The 25,611-nt window shown below is 27.4% G+C and overlaps 1 protein-coding gene and 1 long non-coding RNA gene across 6 annotated transcripts in view; one reads left to right on the top strand and one right to left on the bottom strand.

Annotated features, from left to right (window-relative positions):
• The window catches only part of LOC129965478 (ATP-binding cassette sub-family A member 2-like), an 81,487-nt gene extending 59,651 nt beyond the window's left edge, over positions 1–21,836 (bottom strand). The window contains exons 1-3 of one of the 5 annotated variants that reach the window (XM_056079383.1): positions 11,190–11,383; positions 5,009–5,148; positions 2,095–2,479 (exon numbers count right to left, since the gene is read on the bottom strand). In XM_056079383.1, the coding sequence (XP_055935358.1) occupies positions 2,095–2,464 (370 nt within the window). In that variant the 5' untranslated portion in view covers positions 2,465–2,479; positions 5,009–5,148; positions 11,190–11,383. Of the gene's footprint in view, positions 1–2,094; positions 2,480–3,987; positions 4,189–5,008; positions 5,149–11,189; positions 11,397–21,767 lie in introns of those variants that run through there. The other 4 variants (XM_056079382.1, XM_056079379.1, XM_056079384.1 and 1 more) reach the window with 4 other exon arrangements.
• Positions 21,837–21,927: 91 nt separating this feature from the next.
• LOC129966119 (uncharacterized) lies at positions 21,928–25,002 on the top strand. The gene is made up of 3 exons (XR_008784259.1): positions 21,928–22,186; positions 23,304–23,402; positions 24,597–25,002. It is a non-coding gene; the product is annotated as an uncharacterized LOC129966119 (long non-coding RNA).
• Positions 25,003–25,611: the final 609 nt, after the last annotated feature.

Genomic DNA, 25,611 nt, shown 5'->3' on the forward strand with positions numbered 1-25,611 from the left:
AAATAAGGAAAGAGGACGACTTAAATTACTATTTCAAAGAAGTGCAGGTGTGATTTTTTTAGGATGTAATAATCTTCCACTTCGAGGAAACCATTAAATAATAGGAAAACGCCTAATAATGGAAATTTTTAAAGTTTAATAAACTTATTAAGTAAAAACGACTCTGTGTGTATCAATCATATAAAAGTAATAAAAAAATTCCAAAAATAGAATTGTTCATGATTTAGCACAGACATCACAAAAACAAATTATTCCTGCGTTAAGAAATGAAATTTTTAATAAAATTAAAGACGATACAAAAGCAGCCACGTATTGCAGTACCCAAATGGATACTACTTCTGATCTTTCCCATTAAAAAAAATCAGTCTTTATCAGGTATGTAAATTTGAAGAGAAAAGATTAAATATAAATGAGTCATTAATAGGGTTTATTGAAGCAACTGAAGAAGGACTTGCAAAAGCTTTATTGGAAATATTAAGCGAGCTTGGTTTAAATATTATGGAATGTAGTGGATAGGCATACGACAACTGTAGCAACATGAAAGGAAAATATAAAGCTGCACAATTTAAAATAATTGCTCTAAATCTTCATGCAATTTATGTGCCTTGCCTGTCACACTCCTTTAATTTATTACTTTGTAATGCCGCTTCCAGCAGTATATATTGTAAAAAAAAAATTTGGGGATATTGCAACTCTTATATTGTTTATTTTCTGTATCTACAAAAAGATGGGAAATTCTACGAAAGCATTTAAACATTACTTTTAAACCATTATGCGACTTTCGTTGGGAAGCCAAAATAGATTCGGTAAAAGCAGCGAATACGCAATTTGAACAAACTTGTAATGTCTTAAAAGAATTTATTGATGCAAAGCGGTATTCGAAGCTAAAAGTCTATTGGATTCAATACAAGAAATGGCATTTATTTTATGTTTAATAATATGGTTTACAACTTGTCCAAAATTAGCATTATCAATAAACTATTTCAAGTAAAAACAGTTGTTCTTGACTGTGCTTTTAATTTAATCAATAACATTAAAACTGAAATCCAAAATTTAACTCAATTTTAGACGAAGCAAAAGTGACAGCATGTAATTTGAATCCTTCAGAACATTTTCCTGTAAAACGAATTCGAAAAAAGAGAAAAATCACATTTTGAAACAGCAGAAGATGAAATTATAGAAAACCCGGTTGAGGAATTTAGATGTTATATATATATATATATATTATCTCTGTAACTGATACTATTATTGTACAGATAGAAGACAGATTTAAAAATTTTCAAATTAATCACTGATATAAAAACTTCTAAAAAACATGAATTTAAAAAATGTTGAAAAACTTTGTAACCTTTCATTATAACGATGTAGATGAAAACCTAATGCAAATAATTGTTTTACTACGGGATTTGATTTTGAAAGAAAGGGATGTAAATAACACTCAACACATATTGCAATGTATACTTATTAGTAATTATAATAATTTATTTCAAATGTATTAACAGTGTTAAACTTTTCTTTACATTGCCAGTTATAATAAATGCTGAGCGCTCTTTCATAAATTAAAATTAATAAAGAACTGTCTTCGGTAAAGCATGACGCTTAAATGCATTTGCTATATTAAGCATCGAAAAAAAAATTGCAAAAAAAAATCTCGAAGTAATCAATAATAAAAAACAAAATAAAGCATTAAATGAACATACTTGTTATATGTGTTCATATTTGTATTTTTTTTTTCTTTTTACTTTGCAAAAAATTTAGGGCCCCTTCATAGAGAAGGCCGTCTCTGCATATATCTTATTTTAGAGACTTCCACATTTACAAAAACGGGAACTGCAATCTAACATTTATGCCTTGAGATATCTTGAGATAAAAATACCCAAACAGAAAGAACTGTTGCTGCAAAGCTTTTAATAATGAAAAAAAAAATCCTTCTAATAAATTCATTACAACCATATTAAATACTCAGAAACCAAAATTTGAAAATACATTTGCCCCAACTAAAAAATGTAGTTAGGACAAAGTCTGAGAATAGAATAAGGATAATAAATAATATATCCATTAAGGCAGACATTCATTTATCAAAGAATAACTTACTGAAATCGTTCTTATATCTATAACCATAAACTTTGGCAGCAAACATGCCCACTGAATCATTCATAAATTTATCGGTAATATCATTTGGTGGTGTATACACAAACTCCACACTCTTATTTCGACGCTGATAAATAGTAAAAGGATCAAAAGGCTCATATGTAGAGTAACTAATCCAAGCAGATTTGTCTTGCATTCTATCTGATCTTACATTTTGTGGATATGAACTTTCTGATACTATCATGGCTGGTATACAGGCAATAATGATAGGAATGACAATTTCTGTAAAAGTCATAAAATAATGTCGTTTTCGTAGTAATAATCCTTTGTAAAGCAGAATCAGAAACTGCCGCAATCCATTAGTTCCTGCCATTTTGCTTGCAAAAACCTGCAAGTTAAAATATAAAATATCAAAAAATAAAGCATAAACATGTGATATTTTAAGAGAATATAATCATATTTTACTGTATCAAATATATCATGATTTAAAATCCAATAATTAGCAGGTTGATTATAATCACTACATGAATAACCTAGTTGTCATTCATTTATTTTTTTCTTTTTCTTAAGCAATACAAATAGAAAGTTAACTATCACTAAACTAACAAAATTAGTAATTTACAAATTTAATTTATGTTATAACAATAAACTTAACAATACAGAATACTTTACAATGTTGCAAATATTTGAAAATACCATGCAAATGTTATATAATATCTTTGAGCTGTTATTAAATAAATATCTGTTAAAAAAATTTTTAAAAAGAATATTAGCATAAGAGTAAATATGCAATTCATTTTTATGGTTTTGGATAAATAATGACACAAATTTTAAAATGTTAGACCATTACGGTTCAGATGATGTATTAAAATATATTTGATACAACTAAGTCTATATTCTGTTACTTAAATGTTAAAAAAGAATACCACATATGCATCTCAGATATTTGCTCTGACACTCATTTTACTTCAAAGTACTGTTTCCATTAGTAATTCACAAACTTTACTCATATAAGTAGCAAAACTTAACAATTCGTATGTAACAGTAGAAAGTTCCAATTTCATTTAATCACCAAATTCTTTATTTCATATACTTATCCTAATGTATTCCTAATAATGCAATTAATTTTTTCAAAAAGAGAATATTTCTATGACATTGTATGTACATTTCCAACATAATTAAAATGATGAGAAAATTTTTATGCCGCGCTTATAATTCTAATTTTATTACAATAATTATACTATAATAATTATAATTATAATAATTATAATCTATATTTTTAACTGATTTCTTGCTCAAGATAAAAAAAAACCCTGAAATTAAATTATTGGAAAATTTTAATCATACAAATTATTTTAAAAACTATATTGCAAAGGTTTCTGAAAAAGAATCAAAATTGTAAATTTACAGCAAGTCATTTAATAGAGAATCAGGCTGGGAACACAAAATATCGAAAAATGAGACTATTCTAAAAATGAAGTGGGAGAGATGTTTTACAATTATTAAAATACCAAAATTTCAACAATTAAGATATCCTAAAAATTCATTGCAAAAAGAAGCAATTGAATTAGATTCTTTTTTTAAATGCAGCGACTACATTTTAACGTGTAATGATTTAATGTATTTATATTTAGTTTATTTATAACAGAAAAGCGACAATTTTACGTCTTTATTGTATTTTAAAAATATTTACAAATAATGTTTTACTAAAGGAGTTTTAGAAAAGACTAATTAAATTAATGCAACTGGATATTATTTTGATGAAATCAAAAAAGTAGGGCAGGACATAAAATCAAAACTACTCAGAAATGCAATATATAGATATAATAATTAAAGAAATAAATGTCTATAAAATGACAATGCACAGATAGAGAAATACGATGAGATCATACATACAGGGTATAAAAACTGATACAATATTTATTAATTTTTAGCAGTTAATATTTTTCTCCAGTTTTAAACAATTTTAGCATAGAAAACTAAGAATAAATCATTGTTAGTACTCCTTTGAAAACAGACAGCTCACAGTGAATCTTCACACATCGAAACGCATTGGTATTGACATATTAATGACGAGCGTACAAACCGCGATTTGAGTTTGACCAATCAGAATTCCCGTGATTTCATTGCAAGCAGACATTCTTTCAGAAAAAAGTGGATTATTGCGCATGCGTTCGCATACCCCCTCCCCCTTTCTTTCACATACATGCTTCGATTTAGATTTGGTTTATCTACTACAGAATGAGTACAGGGTTTAAAGAGTGATGGTAGACGGAAATGAGGTGGGCTTCTTACATCTGGGGAGAGGAGTACGAGATACCATTACCTATGATTAATTTTACCGATTAACAAAACAAATATTTTTTTTAAATGTGTGATATGAGTATTGAGTTACTATGCAAAATGTGTACATTAATATTGTGCTTTGGTGTGTAATATTCGTGCCTATGTCTATCACTGAAAGTATAAATACAAGAATTTTTGACTTAGACATTTGAAATTTGATGCGGCCTTTCTGCCAATTTGTAGTCTTTCTTCCAAGTTTTTGAAGAAATCCATTTACAGAAAATTTATTATCTGTCTCTGCGATTACGAGTAAAACGATAATGATAAAAACGTAAAAAGCTATGTAGATAAAATTTAGTACAAATTTTTATTGTTTATAGATATATATATAACATTTTAAGCCAAATCCGTGTACAGGTCGTTTTTATATTTATCTACGTATTCCAGTATTTGAACAGGTTATAATTTGAAGACGAAACTACTCGGATAAATGAAATTGGTAACAAATTTCGGAATTTTGTTATTAAAATTGTTGGCCTGCATCAAATATTGGTTTCAATCGGACAAAAGAAAAATATTAAAAATGTATACACTGCTTTCTTAATAACATTATAAAGCACGAACATCTTACAAGTGAGACTCAATCATTGTATGAGATTATCAGAGAACAGGTTTCATATTTCACTCGTGATGTCACCCTTCGGCATTCATCTGATTTCATGTAGGTTATGAAATTCTGAATCTCGTGGACTTTACGGCATGTCCTTGAGCCTGTAGTGTGCAATATTCATATGAGAAAAAGAAAAAACATATTTATTAGGAAGTATAGAGAAAATTCTGTGGTAACTCCTCCCGTTAAGTAGGTACAAACTGGAAACGGAAATACCCAGCTTCCTCGCATTTTATTGTTACTGGGAGTAATTGCCCATGTCTTTATTTTTTTTTTTTTTCGCTAATAAAAGCAGCTAATCTTATTAACATATAGCATCTTACTCCGCTAGTATAGATCTAACATTATTTATTTTATGACTGAAGGGATAATTTTCCTGAATTTTTTTATTTCTGAAGGAAGCGGTCAACTTAAAAAAAAAAAATCATTGTTTGTATTCACCACATTCCTCATAATAGAACATATTTTCTCAACTTTAAATCTTAAAATTTAACAGATTTTTGCTTTCCACAGTTAGAACTTAACAATATAGAAGTGATACTTTTAAAAAAAAATGACTTTATTTATTGATTTAGGAATTATTTTTCTATCAATAAGATTTTATTATTATTATTATGAATAATAATAACTATATATATTATTATTATTATTTTACCTCAGAATGAATTTTTATAATTGATTGTTGCATCAACTTTTTTTGTAATAAATAAAGTGTATTTAAAGAGAATTTCAGTGATCACTTGGAAAAACAAAATGAGATATTTTTTTCTGTAAAAATTATTCAGGGAATCTAGATTCCGCCATTCAAATACTTATGAGTATTTATAGACGTTTGGTGATATTTATTTGCTAATAGGAAACCATGCCAACTCAAATAAATGGATTCTGCATTTTGAAGTCAAAGTACCTTGAATCCAACAATTTTTATTCCTTTTTTTTTTAAGTAAGTTCTTTTCCCAAAAAAGTATATATTTCAAAATAACATTAATTAACAAAATACATTAATAAAACAATTACAACAATTATAAATACAAAATAATGCTATTTATCAGATAACACTAATGAAACAAAAGGAATATTTAGAAAGTTTTAGATTCCATAAAATGATTAATGGGACCATTTTAATATTTCATAAGAGCAACTTTGAAAATAAAGACTTAAAAAGAAGCTAGAGTTTTGTCTCTTTCATCGTATTTTATGTTATTAAAAGAAATAAATGTCTTCATTGTACCTTTTTAGATTGACATCAGGAAAACCTTAGAGTATCCTTATAATTACACCATTGAATTTTAAATAAAAATCTAAACTTTATGTCTGTGTATCTTTGTAGAAGATTTTTAAGAACACGAAATATAGGCGAAAATAGATAAGTTCTCCTTTTGCTTTTTGTATACAATTAATTTTGCGAGTTTTGTGTTTATCCTCGAAATATAGCGAAAAGGAAGTCGTGCATAGTTTTAACTTTAAGCGATTACCTTTATAGTAAAATTTAATTGACTGGACTATAATCTAAAAGTCCTATAATGGCACTATATTTGATATAGATTTACTAATCTCAGTAAAAAATATTTGGAAAATTTTAACTATCTAGCTTGGTGCCTTTTTGAATTTCAGTTTTTTTTGTACACATAAACAGGCAAACAAACAGAAAGTCCACTTCTTTTATAACAGATTTCAAATTTGAGAGAAGATCATACTCTAAAATTCATCCACCTAGCAAGCTAAGGTTTTGAAATATGCGAAAATGGAGAGATCGATATATTGTCAATATGCTAATGTATTTGTTCCCAAATCTGATATAAAATTAAAATTTTGTCAAAAAAATAAACGCATCGTAGGTAGATGATCAGGGTGATATAATTTCGAACTCAAAACTTCTATAAGCTTTCAAGAAAGTCGCAGACGAAAAAATTCGTTCAAATCTCGAGGTCGAATTTTTTTTTTTTTTTTTTTTAAGATTACAGGTGTCTTTTTTTTTTCTTTTTTTTTTCTGCTTATATTTCTAGGTAAAAAGATAAGAAAAGTTGCAATAATAAACAGATTTTAATGCTGAATAGATTATTAATGTGGAGTTAAGATGAATATTAAGTTCTAATCATAAATTAACCAAACATTTTATTTATTTTTAATCTGTTGCACGTTCGATTTACGAGGGGAACAGTCGACAAAACAAAAGTCGATCATAATTAAAGGAAACAGCTGTGTTATTGTTATGTATTTTAAAAACACCCTTTTGTACTGCTAGATAATAGTCACGTGTCAACTTGAGTTTGCTTACTTTTCTCTTGACTTCGTAATCAAAATAAAATTTATCTCATGTCCGCCCAAAGGGTGTAGCGTCATAGAAGGTGTAGCTGTTATTAGAAATGTTGATATTTCAAAAGTATCTTTCTGAATTTTACAGTATGAAAGTTTATTTCAATGGAACACATTTATCTCGACTTTTATCTATGCATTTCAACCAGAATAAGCAAAATTTGACACATTATACGATAGAAAAAAAAGATTTTTTTTTAATCTTTATTTTAGGGTTGAACATATGAAGAATCTATTAATTTACTTGAAAAAAAAGAAAGTTATGTCATCTTCGTAATTTTTTTATTTTTTGAAAAATCAATGTTAAGCGTTTGTTTGCCGACATTTTGAAAAAGTTTTGAATTGATTTCCTCTTTAACTATGCTTTTTTCTCTTACTGTATTAATTTTAGAATTTGAACAATTTAGAAATCTTGAAAATTTATTTAAATCAACTTTTTATTCTAATTTTAACTTTTATAAGTTTTTATTACTTTGACGTAAACGATATCTAGAAAAAAAAACTGCTGCAAATACAAAAAAAAAAATCTCAAATTAGAGGACGAATATCTACATTTTAGATCCCCTTGAGTTCGAAAAAACACATTTTTTCACTATGTCTAGCTACCTGTCTATGAAACCGATAGCTCAAAACCGCTTTCAACTAGATAGATGAAATTTGGTATATGAACTAATGTTCAAATTTTCAGATTTGCATAAAATTTTAAACGAAATTCATTCAGGGGAAGTCTGTCTATCTAGCAGTTCAAGTACAAGTGAACTTGACAATTACAAAACATAAAGAGCTAGATAGATAAAATTTGGTATACAGGTTTAGCTTCTAAAATGTAGATATCAAATTTTCAACCAAATCCATCAAACGGTTAACCATCTGTCGGTCTGTACTTTCGCACGCATATAAACGATATAACTCATAAGTGTAATGACTTAAATCTATAAAATTCGCTACTCACAGTCGACATTATCTGTTATTGATTATTCAACAAAACAAAACAGAATTTCTGATGTCTGAAGTTTTATTTTACTATCTCTTATATTGGAAATAGGAAGTGAAATCTAAATGATCTAATATCAAGGCGTTCTTTTTCTGAAACAATACATACAGCTGTGTTAACTTCCGTAGTTATTATTATTTTTGTGAACATTTTAATAATATTTTTAATTTCTTATATCTTTGAACTGTTACATTACTCCACCCTGGAACATTACTCCTGCCGGTTTATTATGGATTACTTAATATGGATGTCTTTACTTAGTGATATTTAAATCATTCAGCAAAGCAAGCATGGTACAAGAAGAGATTATTCCCTTTAACCCTTCAAAAGGCCATTTTTTTAGTCGTGATATATTAAAATATTTTTTTTTAATTTAGACTAATTTAAGAAAAGCAATTCATTTGGCTTATTAGATAAATGGGATTTGCTTTATTAATTAATTTGATTAATTAATAATTAATTATACATCAAATCACATCATTTTGTGTGACATAAGAAACTGAAGCATCTAGGATTTTGTCTTATTTAAAAATTTGTGAGAACCTAAGCCATATTCATTCAAAGATTAATGAATTCTGTGTTAAGTATACTTCTCACGGCTCTAGAAAGAGTTAACGCGGAATAATAGCAGACAGAGTCATTAAATACAATGGAAAAAGAGAATGGGTGCAGAAATTCACAAATCACAATTGTGCACTTATTAACGTAGTCAAAATGCACGCATGATAGAATATAATTTATCTCGTCCGTCCTCTAAGAAAAAACCATAATAGCTTATGTACAAATATTAAAATATCAGTTTTCACTGCTGAATTTTAAGATGATACGCATTATTCTAAAAGGTAAGATATGTAAGAAATCTTAGAGGAAAATAGTTTTAAAATAATTGTTAAGATATTTAATGACTGTTTTTTAGCTAAATTTGACGAAAAGCTGGTTTTCCTATCATATCAATTTTATATCAACCAACTTTAAAATCTACAAATTATATTATTTTTGATAAGATAAAAAGGCTACAAAGATTCCAAAAGACAAATAGAAAAATGCAAAATGCAAAATAATGTATAAAAAATATATTAGTACTTGATCTAAATTTTGAAGCAACAGCCGAATAAAAATGCGTTAAATGTTCTCCATCTCATGCAGCTAATGATTAGACAATAAAAATATATCATTTAAGATTATTCTAATAAATATTAGATTTAATATAAATTACTTTTCATTTTGTTCAATTCTAAAATTAATTTCAAAAATTATATAAAGTATGCATATATAAGTTAATTATAAGACAAATAACATAATCAGTACGAATGATTATCGTGAAGTTGAATAAAATTTGAGTTTTAGATCATTGCTAAAAAGAAAACAACAAAATTAATAAGAATTTTGAAACTGCTTTTCAATCATTACGAAAAAGGCTCATTGATACAAGTTTTATATATTAATTTTAAGTGATAGAAAAAAGACATTGATCCTAAAAAGCTGTATTTTCTTACAGCAAGAGTAATACGCTATAGATTAGGCTTATTTTTTAAAGCATACTTGTTTTTTAAAAAAAATATTGAAACTGAGAGACGAAATGCCATAGAAATAAAAATGACATTATTACAAAGATATGAAAAAGGGAGATAATTTTTATATCATTTTTTTCACAAGGAATGATCATTAGATTTCTTTTCAAGAGTACAACGATTGAGCATTTTGAATTCAATGATAAATTTTAAGATTCATTTTCTCTTCCGAAAATAATTGTTAGTTATTAATCTGAAACTTTGTCTGTCATAAAAATAACATATAAGTACGATATCCGATGAATATTTAATTCCTGATTGTTTTATCTTTGATACCTGTAAATTCAAGACTGCTAAACTATTACATTAAAAATGAGACTAGAAGAAATCTTTTTTGCTATTTCCTCAAATTTTGAATATTCATTCCACTAAAATCACAAAGGTTTAATTTTGTAGCATATAAAATACAAAATAAAAAATACAAATTGAAAAATATTTGTAAGTCATCCTCTGACTTCTGAATCATCTAAGAAATACAAAACATACACGCCCCGTATAAGCGTTTACATTAGTATATTTATATATATATATATATACTTAGGATTTTATCACTATATTATTTAATCAATCATTTAATCCCATATATAAACATATATGATATATATTAGGATAAAAACGATTAAGAACAGTTTTAATTTCTCAAATATTGACGTATCAAATTACAAATTATTCTTGTAGATGTATTAAGCAAAGTACTATTACAATATTTATGTTATTTTAGATATCTCTGATACTATTCCTTTCTGTGCTGAAATTTTACATATCATGTAAATAGTGTATTAGAAATATTTTACTCACTGGAAGATTTTATTCATGGGAACAAAATAAAAATATAAATTTCACAGTTAATAAATTTTCTCTACAATTATTAATGGACTTTTTTTCGCCTTCTGATACGCCAATATAAATTTCATAGTAAATAAATTTTCTCTACAATTATTTATGGACTTTTTGTTACCTTCTGATGCTCCAATATAAATTTCACAGTTAATAAATTTTCTCTACAATTATTAATGGTACGCCCTTCTAATACGCAAATGTTTTTTTTTTTTGTTATAATTTCTAGGAAGCATATTTGACTTTTCAAACCTGATCAAAGCAATTTAGACATTATATCAAATACATCTTAAAATTAATATTTGTTTATTAATTAATTGGGAAGCATTTAATATTAGATTATCCTTCAATATCTCCATCTATCAAATATTAAGAACTTCAAGCGAACTTTTACAGAAAATTAAAAGTGAAAAAAATATCGTACCGATGATCGTGATCCTTCTTGCAAGGGCCTCAATGAAATGGTATCCGCACTGCTGCTATATGTCATGTATACTATCTTCCTAATATCAGCCTTGTTAATATCAGTTTTTAGAATAAGTAGCTATTTTTAAACATCGTGATCTTTGATTATACTAATAAAATTTGAAAAAAGTAGCAGTTTCATGAAATAAAATAAAAGCATGAAACACTCAATACATAAAAGAACTTTCTGAGAGATACAAAATCTGTTGATAAAAATATTGGTGGAAATAATTTTCCCCCCTTTTTTTTTTTGACGTAATTGCATCAGATAATAAACTTCACTCATTGTAAAATCTAAACAGAGAATTCCGCACTTTGATCGTATATGTATTACTTCGATACATTTAAACAATCAGATTCCAACGACAATGATTCTCGGGTCAATCGACTATTGTGAATAGATCAAAACTATTTAAATCTTATCTTCGATCGAACGATATTAAGAATTCTTCCAAAAAGGATGAGAGCAACATCTAATAGTTGTCTTTTTGTATTATTACTTCATTTTCGCTTTTTTTTAATATTAAGTATGTAATAAGGTGAAAATACAATAATTATCAAAAAATTCAATCTTGATGTTTTTGCCTGATTTCCAGTGTTTCAAACCTCACTGAATCCGAACAGACTATTTTATGAATTGTGTTTGTACAATACTCAAAAAAGTAATGAGCACAATACTCAAAAAAGCAATGATTTTGATAAATGAAATTTCCTATATTGCACTTAGTACCAGAATTATTAAATATACTAGAAGAGAACTGAATCAAAAATCTGATCGCATTTGTCTTGAAATTGTGCTATTGGCATGGTACAGAAATTAGAAAATGGGAGGGCAGCATAAGTGTCGTGCTGATCATCAAGGTTCAAAACTACAAAATTCAATTTATGCTTATACCAAGAGAGTGGCAAAATTAAAAAAAAAAAAAAAAAAAAAAAAAATCTTTAAAGTTTAAAAATTATATTGATAAAATTTGCTCTATAAATAAAACAAAGAATTTAAGAATAAGCTCTCTGTGGCGAATTTTAAGGAACTTGATGGTTTAGTTAGTTTTCATGGTAGCAATTAGTGTACATATATGAAACAATGTACTCCCACAGCCAATCAAGAAGCAGTTTCTTTGTGCAGCAATGAGCTTTCAAATTTTTACTATTGTCAGAAGTCCCCGGCAAAGAAAAAGGCATGACATCCCACCTTGCACGAAAGATTTTCTGTTTTCGCAGCGCTTGTACATCCAGTTTTACTAGATCTCGCCGATTTTTTAAAGTAAAACCGGGGGGGGGGGGTCCAAAAATTTTCTCGTATATTCCCTAATAAACTTCTCGTGCCAGAGAACCCCTTACATGGCATTGGCGCACAATATTTCTGACATATTAACTTTTGGAGCGAATTTAGTATTTTCACTGAATTTATCGTATTATCCTTGGCGAATTATTTGGCAATTAATTCCTGATATGCCTTTAATAGTATATGAAAATAGAATTTGTCTGCAACACGTTTTTCTCAATAAACTGAAACAAAAATTTCACACAAAACTCCACTTGTAGTCATAAACTCTCACACCATATTTGATATATTTATGTCATTGCGTTTTTGAATTACTGTGTTTACTTCTGAAAGTACAGACTAACAGACAGTCAACCCGTAGTTGGATATGACTCAAAATTCGACAGATGTCTACACTATAAATGTTAATAGCCGAATCTTATCTATCTAGCACTCTTTGCTTGTAGTTATTGTATTAAATAACATTCGAATACCCGGTCAGACGGAATTCCTCTCAAAATTTTCAAAATTGGTGTAAAGCTCAAAGCTCAAGCATTTGAGCTCAAAGCATTTTTAAGTTATTTTTTGTCGCAGATAGACAGACAGACATTTTTCAAAAATATGTTTATCTAACTTAGGGAAATCTAAAACGTGGAGATTTGACAAAATCTCTAGTTTGAATATTTTAACGATTACTATGCTTTCTCTATACTTCGCATACGATAAAGTTAAAAGAAAATCTTCGAATTAGTTATGCCAATGCACCTTGCATGGAACATGTCGACCCTAGACAAAAAGAGTAAGGGGATACTCAAGTCTTTTCTTAGATTTATATATTTCAGGATGATTATTTAATCATGTTTATGAGAAAAAAAAGTAATAACGTAGCTTCAACCTTACTGGAAAGATCTTTGGTGTATCTTTAGTTGCAGTTTGTGGGTTCAAGTAATATTTTTGTTATTAATCATTTAGAGAATCAATTCTGAAAGAATTTCTTGCTCTATTTTTATTATATTGAAGAAGAATAAAAAATATTTCAGTTTGGCATGTTTAAATAATTGCTTCTGTATGTTTACATAACTTTTGTTATATTAAATTCTAGCTGATATCGGCGACCAGCTGATTTTTTAAAAATCTCATTAATTATATTTATTTAAATATGTCAACCAGTTTTAAATTCACCGGCTTTGTTAATTTTACTACTCAAGAGCTAGAAATGAATTAATAGTACTGCAGAAGTATAACAGTAAAAAGGAATTATGCCGGTATTTGAGCTAAATTTTGATGCACCATGTTTGGAATCAAATTATATTCATTATTTTGGTGTTAATATTCAACTCTTAAAAATGTGTTAGAAGAATAAATCTCTAAAAATATTAGATTTAATTCATTTTTAGTTGTTCCATCATAATTTCAAATGAAATTATAATTATTACAAATTTTTAAATTAATTATAAAGCGAATGCTTATCCTACTTTTAGCAAATAAATGAAAGACATAATTTTCAGAGAAAAATATTCAAGTTATTTGATGACATGATTTTAAAATAATCGATAAAAAGTATTTTCATAACAAATCCACCTAACATTTCTTTTCGTTTCTTTGAAGTCAGAAAAGAAAAGAAAAAAACTGAACTAAAAAATTCTGAAAACCAACTATTGTATTTTATTATATAAAAAAAAGAGAATATTTTATGTCAGGCACTTTAACAAAAGAGGAACATTAAATTTAAAGATTTTATTAAACAATAAAATAAGCTTGCCTTTCATTACAGAAAAATGTTTTTAGATTATGTTAATAAATTCTTTTACAAAAGTTTTGGGGAATTTAAGTAAAACATAACACAATAACTAAATTGACATCATTTGAAAAATATTTTTTTGAAATTTCTGGTAATTTAAAAATAATTCCTCTTGGTAAGCTGGAAGGGAAAGTTAGATTCCTTTTAATCTAAGTTACTATTTTCAAATTCTTTTCAATCCTTAAACAAAAAAAAATCGAATGGTCTTCCCAAAACATTTTCGCATACCCTTCAATTAATTTTTCCACACACCCCCCCCCCCCGCATAAAATAGCAGGTCTTTGATAAGACCACGAATACCTTGCATGGTGTTCACCAAGATATCCTCCCAGGTATTTCAAGCGTTCTTTTCTAACGACTAGAAATTTCTTTGGAGTACAGTAAGTTTCATAAATCTTCTATCTCTTACCTATCATAATTGCAATCCCCATTATAAAGTTAAAACTTAAGATGCAGTACAGTCACTATCGATAAAAAATATTTGTTAGATTGCATTCAATGAAGATAAAGGGATGACGATGAATGAAATTTAACTGCTGGTATCTTTCTGATTCCGAGAAAAGCTTTATCAGTTTGGGAAGTGATAAATTTCATCTATTTTGAAGCAAGTTTCTAAAGAAGATAAAAAGGTTTATATCTATAAAATAATTTTAAAGAATTTTATACAGACATAAAAAAAAGTTTACTCATATTCCAAGATATTGCTCACAATTATATTTGTTATCAAAAAGTCACGATTCTGTTGCTAACGCTGTTTTTCATTTCTAAAGCCTTAATTGGTGATTAATGAATTAATATTTAAAAAGAGCTCTTAAGTACGGTACCTAATACTATACATAGCTCATATAAATTCTATCACTTTGTCACTTTAAGCAAATATCTTGAAAGAGGAAACGAAGAAATGATAGAGTACTATTTTATTTTGTTGAAATAGCAAGGTCATGAAATAAATATATTTTATCATGGTAGTAAAAGTATCTGAGTGCCATTGTTTTCGATATCAACATAATGAACTCTTAAAAGACATCAAGATACAATCATTTTTATTATAAGAAAGAAAAAAAAACTAAAATGGAGTCATGGAATGTAACTGACGGTATTTTGCCATTCTCTAAATCTACTTTTATACTGTAGCGTCCTTAGGTGGCCAAGCAGAAATTCACGAACACAACAACGCCAACCTTAATTTCAGCACAGAAAAAAAGTACTCAAAAACATTATCAACCAATAGCACAGCGTCTGGACGATGATACATGACCTGGACGCTAGTTTTACGAGGTGTCATGGAAACAAAATTTTAGTAGGTACATTTATATATTAGAAATAACATGACGGGGGCGAAAAACTAATGCCATGTCCTTTGCGCCACTGACTCTCGCTATGCCTCTGCTTCACCAATGCGTAGTCTCTTATTCTCTTTTAGCGGGGAAACCAAAAAATGAATAAATTATTATTCATGAAGTCTATCTATATTGTCTCTTCACCAGGCAGTATAGATTAAGTATAGAAAAATCTTCAAAATAATTCTGTAATGAAAAATCATAGAAATATGTATTGTATTTGCATCTGATATCATTCGTGTAAATCCATAATTTACATTGGAAGTATTGCACTCACTCTACACTTCTAACAATGGCGGGAAATACGAAATCTATTCCATATTTGTGCCGCTGTGTAACGTAATGTTATTGCCATCACTTTAATTTATCAAGCATGCAAAATCTGAAGAATAAAATGAGTAGGTGGATTAATTAAATTTTTATCTTGGAAAATTTCACTGTATTAGATCTATCAACTTTATTTTCGGACCCTTGTTCTGTTTCTTAGCTGCTTTCAACATGATTGTATGTATAAGCTGGCATATTATCTATGAATCTCGAAAAACGTTGTAGATAGTTTATAAAACCTAGAGCTATCAAATTAGACACGTAGTTATTTCTTAAGTAGGAGATGCTCACAGAAAAATGTTTTCTAACATTTAAATAGATTTTTTGGTTAAAAATGAATTAAAATTTCAACGGTTTCTTAATAGCTTCGGGATGTATTATACGTAAAATCCGCTTTTCAGTAATACCAATTTTTTAAAATTCTCTTATAGTTGTCTAAGCATAATTTACGCCGACACTTTTCATTATTTTACTTATTGTGTTTATAAGTTTATGGTGTTAAACAAAATTTTTACTTCTCATATACGAAGTATGGAAGAAATACTGTAATCGTCAAAAATTTCTAACTCAAGATTTTGAAGAATTTCCACATTTCAGGTTCACCTGAATACGAAAAACACATTCTTGGTATCAAATTTATTTGTCTGTCAGTGAACACAGTACTCCAAAACACTTTGAACTAAACGGATGAAATTTGGTAAAAGTATTAACGACCAAATATGTAGATGTCTGTCAAATTTTGACCGAAATTCATTCACAAGGAATCTATCTGGCTGGCTTGTAAGCGAATTCGATAACTCTAAAATACAAAAAGCTACGTAGATAAAATTTGTATAGTATAGCATCTAAAATGTAGATTCTTGTCAAATTTTGAACTTACTAAAACTAAAAATTACTCACCTAAATATGTAAAAGAACTGACCGTCTGTCATCTGATCAATGAAATCTGGTATGTTACCTTGTGATTACAGTTGTGGTTCTATGTCAAATTTTGATTTCATTCGATCGGAAAAAGGAGTTCGAAAAAGATATTCACTTGATAGATTCAGTAAAAATGTTAGATTCATGCCAAAGATCTATATTTCTTAACTATCTTTTGCTAATGCCATGCAAAACATTCGCGATCTTACCTAAAGTTTATAATTTTATGCGGGTTGAGGGGAAAATATTTCCACTTAAAGGTTATTATTATTATTATTATTATTTGTAGTACGTTATCGCTACTATTCCTACTAACACTGGATATTGTACACATTTTTATCATATTGTTCGGTATTCCGAATGCCACATAATATCATGAAAATATCATAGCGCTATTGAACAACACTTTGCTCTAATGGGGGTACAATTAGTATTAAATATTAAAAATTAAACAAAAATTAGACTAATCGGCCTTAAGATATTTTTATGTAACAAGTTTTCGGCCTGGAGGCCCGAATCGATCACTCCATATCAATGGAGTGGTGCATTTGGAAATGATTTTAAATTGCAAAACCCCTTTTGAATTGCCGTGGCGCTGAGTGTAACGTTATATATGAGATCCTTTCAAATATTTATTACTCCATTCTCATTGTGTAATGTGGAATAGAAGGTAGATGGATTCGTGTAGGGAGGGTGAAGTTTGGGGTGCGTGGAGAGAAGAGGCTTGCATTACATTCTAGTAAGGCGTTTACTGAGATTGGCGATCGACTTCGGATTTTCCTTATAAGGAGATGAAATCAAACTCAAAGGAATGTCTGCATTTCAGATGTGAAAAGAATTAAGATTAGGGGCAATACATTATAAGGCCTTTTTTAATATCAATAATATTAACCCATAATCACTATAACCCATAAACTTCCATAGCTATTCCTTTGCAGCAATGTAGCTATTTCGAATGGTCTTGAATTATTACAGGGCTGGGTTTTTTTGTTGTTTTTTTCCTAACTCTGTCAAAAACAGGGAACAAAATTAATTTATTATCAAAAGTTATGTTCAGGTATGGCAGCTTTTCGATTTAATCTTATGAAGATTCATTCATCTGATTTCAACACAACTGCTATGGAACAAAACCATATTCTGAAACTGTACGAACTCGGTGAAGATTACGGACCATTGTGATGGATGCCAAGTGCAATGAGTTCATTCTGCATTTGTTCCCAAATTCATATAGAAACAATTAAATATAGGCAATTCATAATGATATACAGTACATTGTATGTAAGTTTAATCATTATTAAGAACTAATCGGTTTTAATAACCAGACTATTTGTCAGGATAGATGATTATTTAAATTTTTAGTTAAATATTTTATGTAGCTTCCTCTTAATGGCCTCTCACATAAGTATTTTTTTAGCTTCAAATTAGAAGTCTTACATCAGTCTGATGTCCGCGGTGGCCTGGTGGCAAGATCTCGGCTTCGGAACAGGAGGGTTTCAGGCTCGAGACCTGATTCCACCGAAGAACCGCCGTGTAAGTGGGTCTGGTGCACGTTAAATCTGGCGGGGCCAAACGTCCTCCCATTGGTGTAGTGTGAAAATTTGGAGAGGGGGTGCCGACTCAGGGGTCGTCCTTGTCATCTGACCTCGTTTCAAAATTACGAGGTCCGTCCCAATATAATCCTAGTGTTGCTTTAAAACGGGACGTTAATAGAACCAAACTAAACATCGTTTTGTTCAATGTAGCATCCTCCTCCTACTTATTTGTCATTTTTTCTAAAATTTGAAAAGGAAACAGAAACAGAACGAAAGGAATACTTTCTTGCCAGAAATGTTTAAAAATGAAGGCAATTTAAAAATGTTCACCAATGCTTACTTGTGAAGTTAAGAGTAAGTATAAAAATAATTTAGAAACTTAAGTTTCTAGTTTTAAGTTTTGTTTAAGTAATTACTTAAAACAAAAATTTAATCATCATATAAAAAATAAGTCATATTTTCATACTTTCATCGTCAATTATGGAAAGAAAAGGTTAGGATGAAATATTTAAAGAAAAAAATTAAAATAATTTGAGCTTCTTTATAAAGGTGAAATATATTATTGAAAATAATATATTTTTAAATATTAATTAAAAATTGACAAAAATTTGCATAGCATGTTAATCGATTTCACTGAAAAAAAATGTTTTTGAGTTTTAAGATGACGATAAAATTATATTTGTACATAATATTTTCGACACAGTTTCATAAGACTAAAACGTCAAAATTTTAATTAATTTTTAACTAACCAATATTTCAAAAAAATTGCTCCAAGGTGCACAGTCCACCCTTCAAAGTGCATATGTGTCAGGTAGATTTAAAGATATATCTTGTACGGCGACAACATACACATACTCTCCGTTATTAATAGTAGAGATTTAAAAGAAAATTATAGTACTCGTATAAACTAGTAATATCGAAGTATTCTTCCAATTTTAGTCGAATGAAAAAAAAAAAAAAAAATGGTACTTTTTTTCTTTAAAATGAAACACGAGAGATTAAGAATAAACTAGACAGCAACGGAGTACTACTAGGGATTGCAATACCGGTATATCGGGATACCGAATACCGGTATTTTGAGCCATTTGTACAATTTTGTAATACCGGTATTCACAAGTTTAAATACCGGTTTTTCGGTATTTACTAGAAATTTTTAAAATTGTCCACTATATATGTTCAGGGATCGCCAACATATCAAAATAGTATATGTTTTTGTTTTTATGTCTCCCTAACGTCGAAATTAATTAGCTAATTAATGGCTTAATTAGTTGTTTAAATCTAAATTAGCGAAACGTGGATTATCCCTGAAAGAAGATATAGTATCCATAACGACTAATGGAGCAACAGTTATGAAAAAAGTTGGAAAGTTGATTGGTGCAAATCAGCAATTATGCTATGCTCATGGAATTCAATTAGGGGTAATAGATGTATTATACCAAAAAAATAAAGAACAAAAGAATCCAAATACTGTGGATATAGAAACTTCGGATTCAGACATTGAAGAGAGTAAGAGTGAGAGTGATATTGACAATGAAGATAATGACAATGTAATTGTTGAAGAAGATATTGCTAATGAGGATGAAATATTAACCCATCAAGAATTGCTTCCTATAATTTACAAAGTTCGAAAAATTGTTAAGATATTTAAACGTTCCCTACAAAAAATGCCATATTACAAAAATATATACTAACTGAAAATAAAACAGAATATATGTTAATAATAGATTCTAAGACACGTTGGAACAGTTTACTCCTAATGATGGAACGATTTTTGAAATTTAGAAATACAATCCAAAAAGTAATAATCGACTTAAACCTGTAAATTAATTTTTCAGATAGTGAATTCGACTTAATAGCCAGAACTATATCAGCTCTACTTCCAATAAAACTGACTATAGAGGCATTATGTCGGAGAGATTTTAATTTATTAACAGCTAATGCAACAATAAATTTCATGTTGCAGTCATGAAAGAACAGCACACATCATTATCTGAAGTAATAATATCACTATTCAGCAATGTAATTATATATTACATTGAAAAATCGCACAGAAGAAAGGCATACCGAAATAGAAAATGTCTTATGGTATTTAGATAATTATAATGATTTTAAAAATGAAAATGAAAAAGAAGAAAAGAAAATAATCAATTCAAATATGATTAAGTTTATAGTAATTTTTTTTTTTAATTTTTTACCCACAAACCTATCAACATTCAGAAGAATTCGGTTCAGTTATCGAAAATTATGATGACACTAATGTCAATAGTGGAAAAGGAATTGTCTCTTGAACAAAAATTAGAATTAGCGATAAATAAAAAAGAAATTCAAAAAACCAAAATACAATTCAGAAATCAGCTGTATCCAAAACCATCCGACCAGAAAATGATTTATTTGAAGATGAGGGATTTAGAGGTAAATACTTGGAAAAAGTATATCGCGCATTGATAACAGTATCACCAACTAGCGTAGATGCCGAAAGAGCGTTTTCGACAGCTGGTCATTTTTACACAAAATTACTTTTCAGGCTTAATGACTGTCAATTTATGCCTTATGTTTTTTAAGATCACATTTCAAAAATTTGTAATAGTACCATAGACTGAATAGTGATATTTATACATTTTTTGTGATTTAACTAAATAAGATGTCCCTTTATTTTTTTTTATTTATTTTTTTTGTGTGTGTGTGTGATTCTTTATATACTGTTATAATTTATAGGCTACAAATTATTCTTTGTGATATTTACACTCTCTAATAAAACTGCCAAATAAAACAAAGAAACACCTGTGTTTTCTTTCTTTTTCTAAAATTTCTAATACCGGTATTAAAACCGGTATCCCGGTATTAAGATCTAAAAAATACCGAATACCGATATTGAAATTTTGGTCCGGTATTGCAATCCCTAAGTACTACGTATCGAAGATTAAATTAATGCACAATATGGAAATATTTATACACTAGTTGCTTTTGACCATTAGTCAGTTCGTTGACTATTAGTTAGGATAAATTATTACTACAAATTTTATTTAAATGTTTTGTGCAAGTATATGTTTTAATGACTTATGTCAGCAAACTTCATGTCAGCAAAATATTTTTAAACTTCAAATTTTGATAGATATATTATTCATACTATTTTAGAAGCCTTAGGCCATTCTATTCATTGTGTTTTGCATTTCCCTTCTTTATTGTCAATTATATTTTACTCCAATTATATCCCAGCAAAGAGCAGCAGAATTTAAATCGGAGATATTTAAAACATTTTTTTAAATCAAAGCTTGATTTTGAATTTAAACCTCTATTGTAAGAGCAACAAAATTTCAAAAATATTAAAATCATGCCATGTACTAAAACTTACTCAATAAAGAAAAATACGTCGTATCTTCATGTCTTCATAATCAATGATGGAGTAAAGCCAAGATGAAATAGTAGCAGAAAAAAAAAATAGTTCTTTCCGTTTAAGCGGCAGCGGAGCATGCGCATATGTTTGGGCATGCGCAATAAAGCAGTATTTACTGTGAAAAGTTGGTTGTTTTTACATTGAAGAATGTAAACAAAAACGAATAATGTGCATTTCGAGCTATATGAATTCATTCGTATCTTAAAAAAGAAAGTTTTAAGTTCAAAAATTCCTATATAATTTTGGTAAAAGCTTAAAAGAACGTTTATTCAAGTTACCAAGAATATAGACAGCTTTTAATATTAATTTAAATGTCGTGTGGGAAAAGTGTACGATTGCGTTTATATCCCCAAGCAATAGCTTCTTGTTCAAAAGAAGTAATTTTCCATTTCAAAGTTTTTGCTTCTTTAAATTTTAGAAGTGTCTACTTAACTACTTAACGACTGTACGGATAAATGAAAAAAAGTTCCATAATGTTTTACTCAAAATTATCGAATGATTGTTAAAATATTTGTCATTTATTGAAATGGTTTGGAGAATGTTAGTCTTATAAATTATCATTCTGGAAAATAATTTCTGTGTTAATGATATAAAATTCCTACCATTTGCATTAATTTTATTTCTTTTCTTATCAAAAAAAGTAACTCCTTTTGTAAAAAATAAACTCTGTAAATGTTACATAAAAAAATAGATTAATTACATATTTTGAAACTAAATTACAAAAATTTAAAGTTGTAAAATTGCTTAAAAAATAACCTATATTAGCACATATAGTTTGAACATTTTTAATTAAGATTTGATAAAATCTTCTATAATAATTCAATTTAGCCTTGAACTTTCTATATTCATCTAAATTGTTTGCATTCTCATTATTAATATTTAATTGAAAACAGCAGTAGAATTATTTTTATATTTTTTTAGGGTATGTTCTACTTTAGCACATGTTTGTTCATCATATTTTCTTTATTTTATAAATGCAAAAAATTATGTTGTATATAGTTTTGGATAAACTATTTTATTTATATTTTGTAAATAGTTTTGGATGAATTATTTTTGACGTAAAATTTTATTGTAATATAAGTAATATGCTTTTTAGTAGTGTGTTTTATGTAAAGAAATCTGTCCAAATGTACATTCTATATTCTACTAGGAAAGCTTATTTTGATTAATTCATTCCTTCTCTTGTTGATAATGTAAATTTCAAAGATTGATATAGAAATTATACACACTTTTAAATATTTAATAACTAATGTGTTTACCTAGTATTTGTAATGTTATATTGCATGATGTAAAAGTATATTGAATTAAGTGTATTTATATTTTTTATATAAACAAATTGATAGATTTGTATAGTAATATTGATAGATTTGTATAGTATATTTGTATAATCAAATATTATTTTTAAAAAATTATGAAATGTGTTATGAAAAATTATATTTAATATAGCAAAAACATAGATAAAAATTATAAATAAATGAAATTGTGATATTTCAGGCTGCTGCTTATGCCTCCTGTGTTGCTTGCAAAGATGATATTAAAAAGAATGACTGCAGTTCTGAATTTGAAAAACTGAAAACATGCTTTCAGAAAAATGTAAGAACTAATTTTAGATAACTATCAAAATTTAATTTCGTTATATCTTTTAATAGTTTTAATTTATATCTGTTATTGATTTAGTATTTTCTGTAAGTCATTAATTTACAGTTGCAATATTATTATTTTCAATTTTGCATGTATTCATTTTTTTAATAGAAAATATTTTTGTATTTATATATTTGTAAAATAGAAAAATTGTCTAATCTTTTGAAGATTACTCTTTTTTTAAAACCTTCTTTTTTACTTTATTTGCTTCTGAATTACAAATTAATTTTGATTATTATCTGTAAAGCTTTACACATTTTCTTCTATGGACACTATAAGATTTTATTTTTTTAAAATTTTCTATGTATAGAAATTAAATAGCAATAAAATTTTTGATTAATTATCTTTTTTATTAAATTTTTATACTCTAATAGCATTTTTAAAGTAAAATGACATTTGTTTGATATGGTTGCAAAGAATAACAGAAATTTACAGCTCCAATATTTGGATCCCCCCCCCCATTCACTCACTCACAGGTGCCTTTGAATCTGCATCTTAATTTCATACACTTTTATTTAACTTGTTTCATGTTTGTGGAGATGAAATTTTATTATTGATTCTTCATTTATTTCCTCATGTGTTAAACTTTTGTAAACTTACATATTTTTAGTGACAATTATCAGTTTATCAATTATTTAAGTTAAATTTTTTTTTTTCTTTGAATTTGGGGAACATTGGATTTGATTCGACATTAATTTTAATAAATGATAAATTCATAAAAAAAAAATTGAAAATTAAAAAAAAAATACTTTTTAGAATACAACTGAATGTCTTTTTCTAAAAACTGTTTTTATGAAATATTTTTAATAAAATTATAATTTTTTGTGCATGTAGTATATATTACTTCAATGAAAATTTAAATTAATTATCATCTTTTTGGTGGAATAATAATTTTAGTACGAGTTATGTGTCTTTTCATTTTTACTTTCATTTATATATGAATTTCAAAAAAATTATTCGTTAGGAAAATCATATGTTATTAGAATATTATTATTATTATCCATGCATTTTCACATTAAACATTTTTGATCATTATGACATAAAAATAATTTTAATAAAAGATTTTTTTTATATAAAAAAGAATTTATTTGTTTGATTGCACTAGGTATTATTGGGTAATTATTCTGTCTAATTTTTGTTTTGCAGATGAAGAATTTAATTATGAAGAAATCATGACAGAAATAGAATGTTAATAAATATTATCTGTTAAATAATCTGTATAATATAGATAATGTGTTAAAAATAGAATGCATTTCATTTATTAGATATAAACTTTTTATTACAAAAATATTGATTTTTTTTTTTTTTTTTTGGATAAAAAGGAGTTTCTTTTTAGTGCTACAACTGTTATAATGCCAAAATTAAATTTTCATTTTTTTTAAAGTTGTAGTTTATAACTGAGAAATTTCTTTGGTCAATCTCGTATATAGGATGTCATAGAACCAACCTTCTCTATAAAGGGGCTTAAGTGTGAAGAACTCCTTTTGTGCCCAAAATTTTTTGTAAAATAAAGAAAAAAAAATTACATGAATAAACATATATTACTAATATATATTTATTAAATGAGTGATTTTTTTTTTTTTGTGTATACATTAATTACTTCAGAAAAGATACAACATTTTGAATTTTCTTTTCAATGCTTAACGTAGAAATGTATTTAAACATTCTGCGCACATGCTTAAATGAACATAATTCTTTATTAATTTTAATTTGCTAAAAGAGTGCTAAGCAGTTGCTATAACAACTGATAACATAAAGAAAAGTTTAAACACAATTAATATATTTAGAAATATTATAAATATTATTTAGTATGTATTGTGATATGCCTTGTGCACAAGTTACATCATTTTCATTCAAATCATGTAACAAACCAATTTCCTGGATTAGGTTTCCAACTACATCTTCATTATAAAACTTTACAAAGTTTTTGAAGTATTTTTCTAATTCATGTTTTTTCTAAAATTTTTATATCGGTGATTAATTTGAAATCAGAAATAATATTTGGTATACTTTTAAATCTACAGTATCAATTACAATATTAAAAAAAATAACATCTAAATTCCTATACCAGTTTTCTGTAACTTAATCTTCTTCTATTCCATAATATTTTCTTTTTAAAATTCATTTTTCAGGAAAATGTTCTGAACCATTCAAATTACAT

Source organism: Argiope bruennichi, chromosome 4, assembly GCF_947563725.1.
Source record: "Argiope bruennichi chromosome 4, qqArgBrue1.1, whole genome shotgun sequence".
In the NCBI taxonomy this organism is placed as follows: Eukaryota; Metazoa; Arthropoda; class Arachnida; order Araneae; family Araneidae; genus Argiope; species Argiope bruennichi.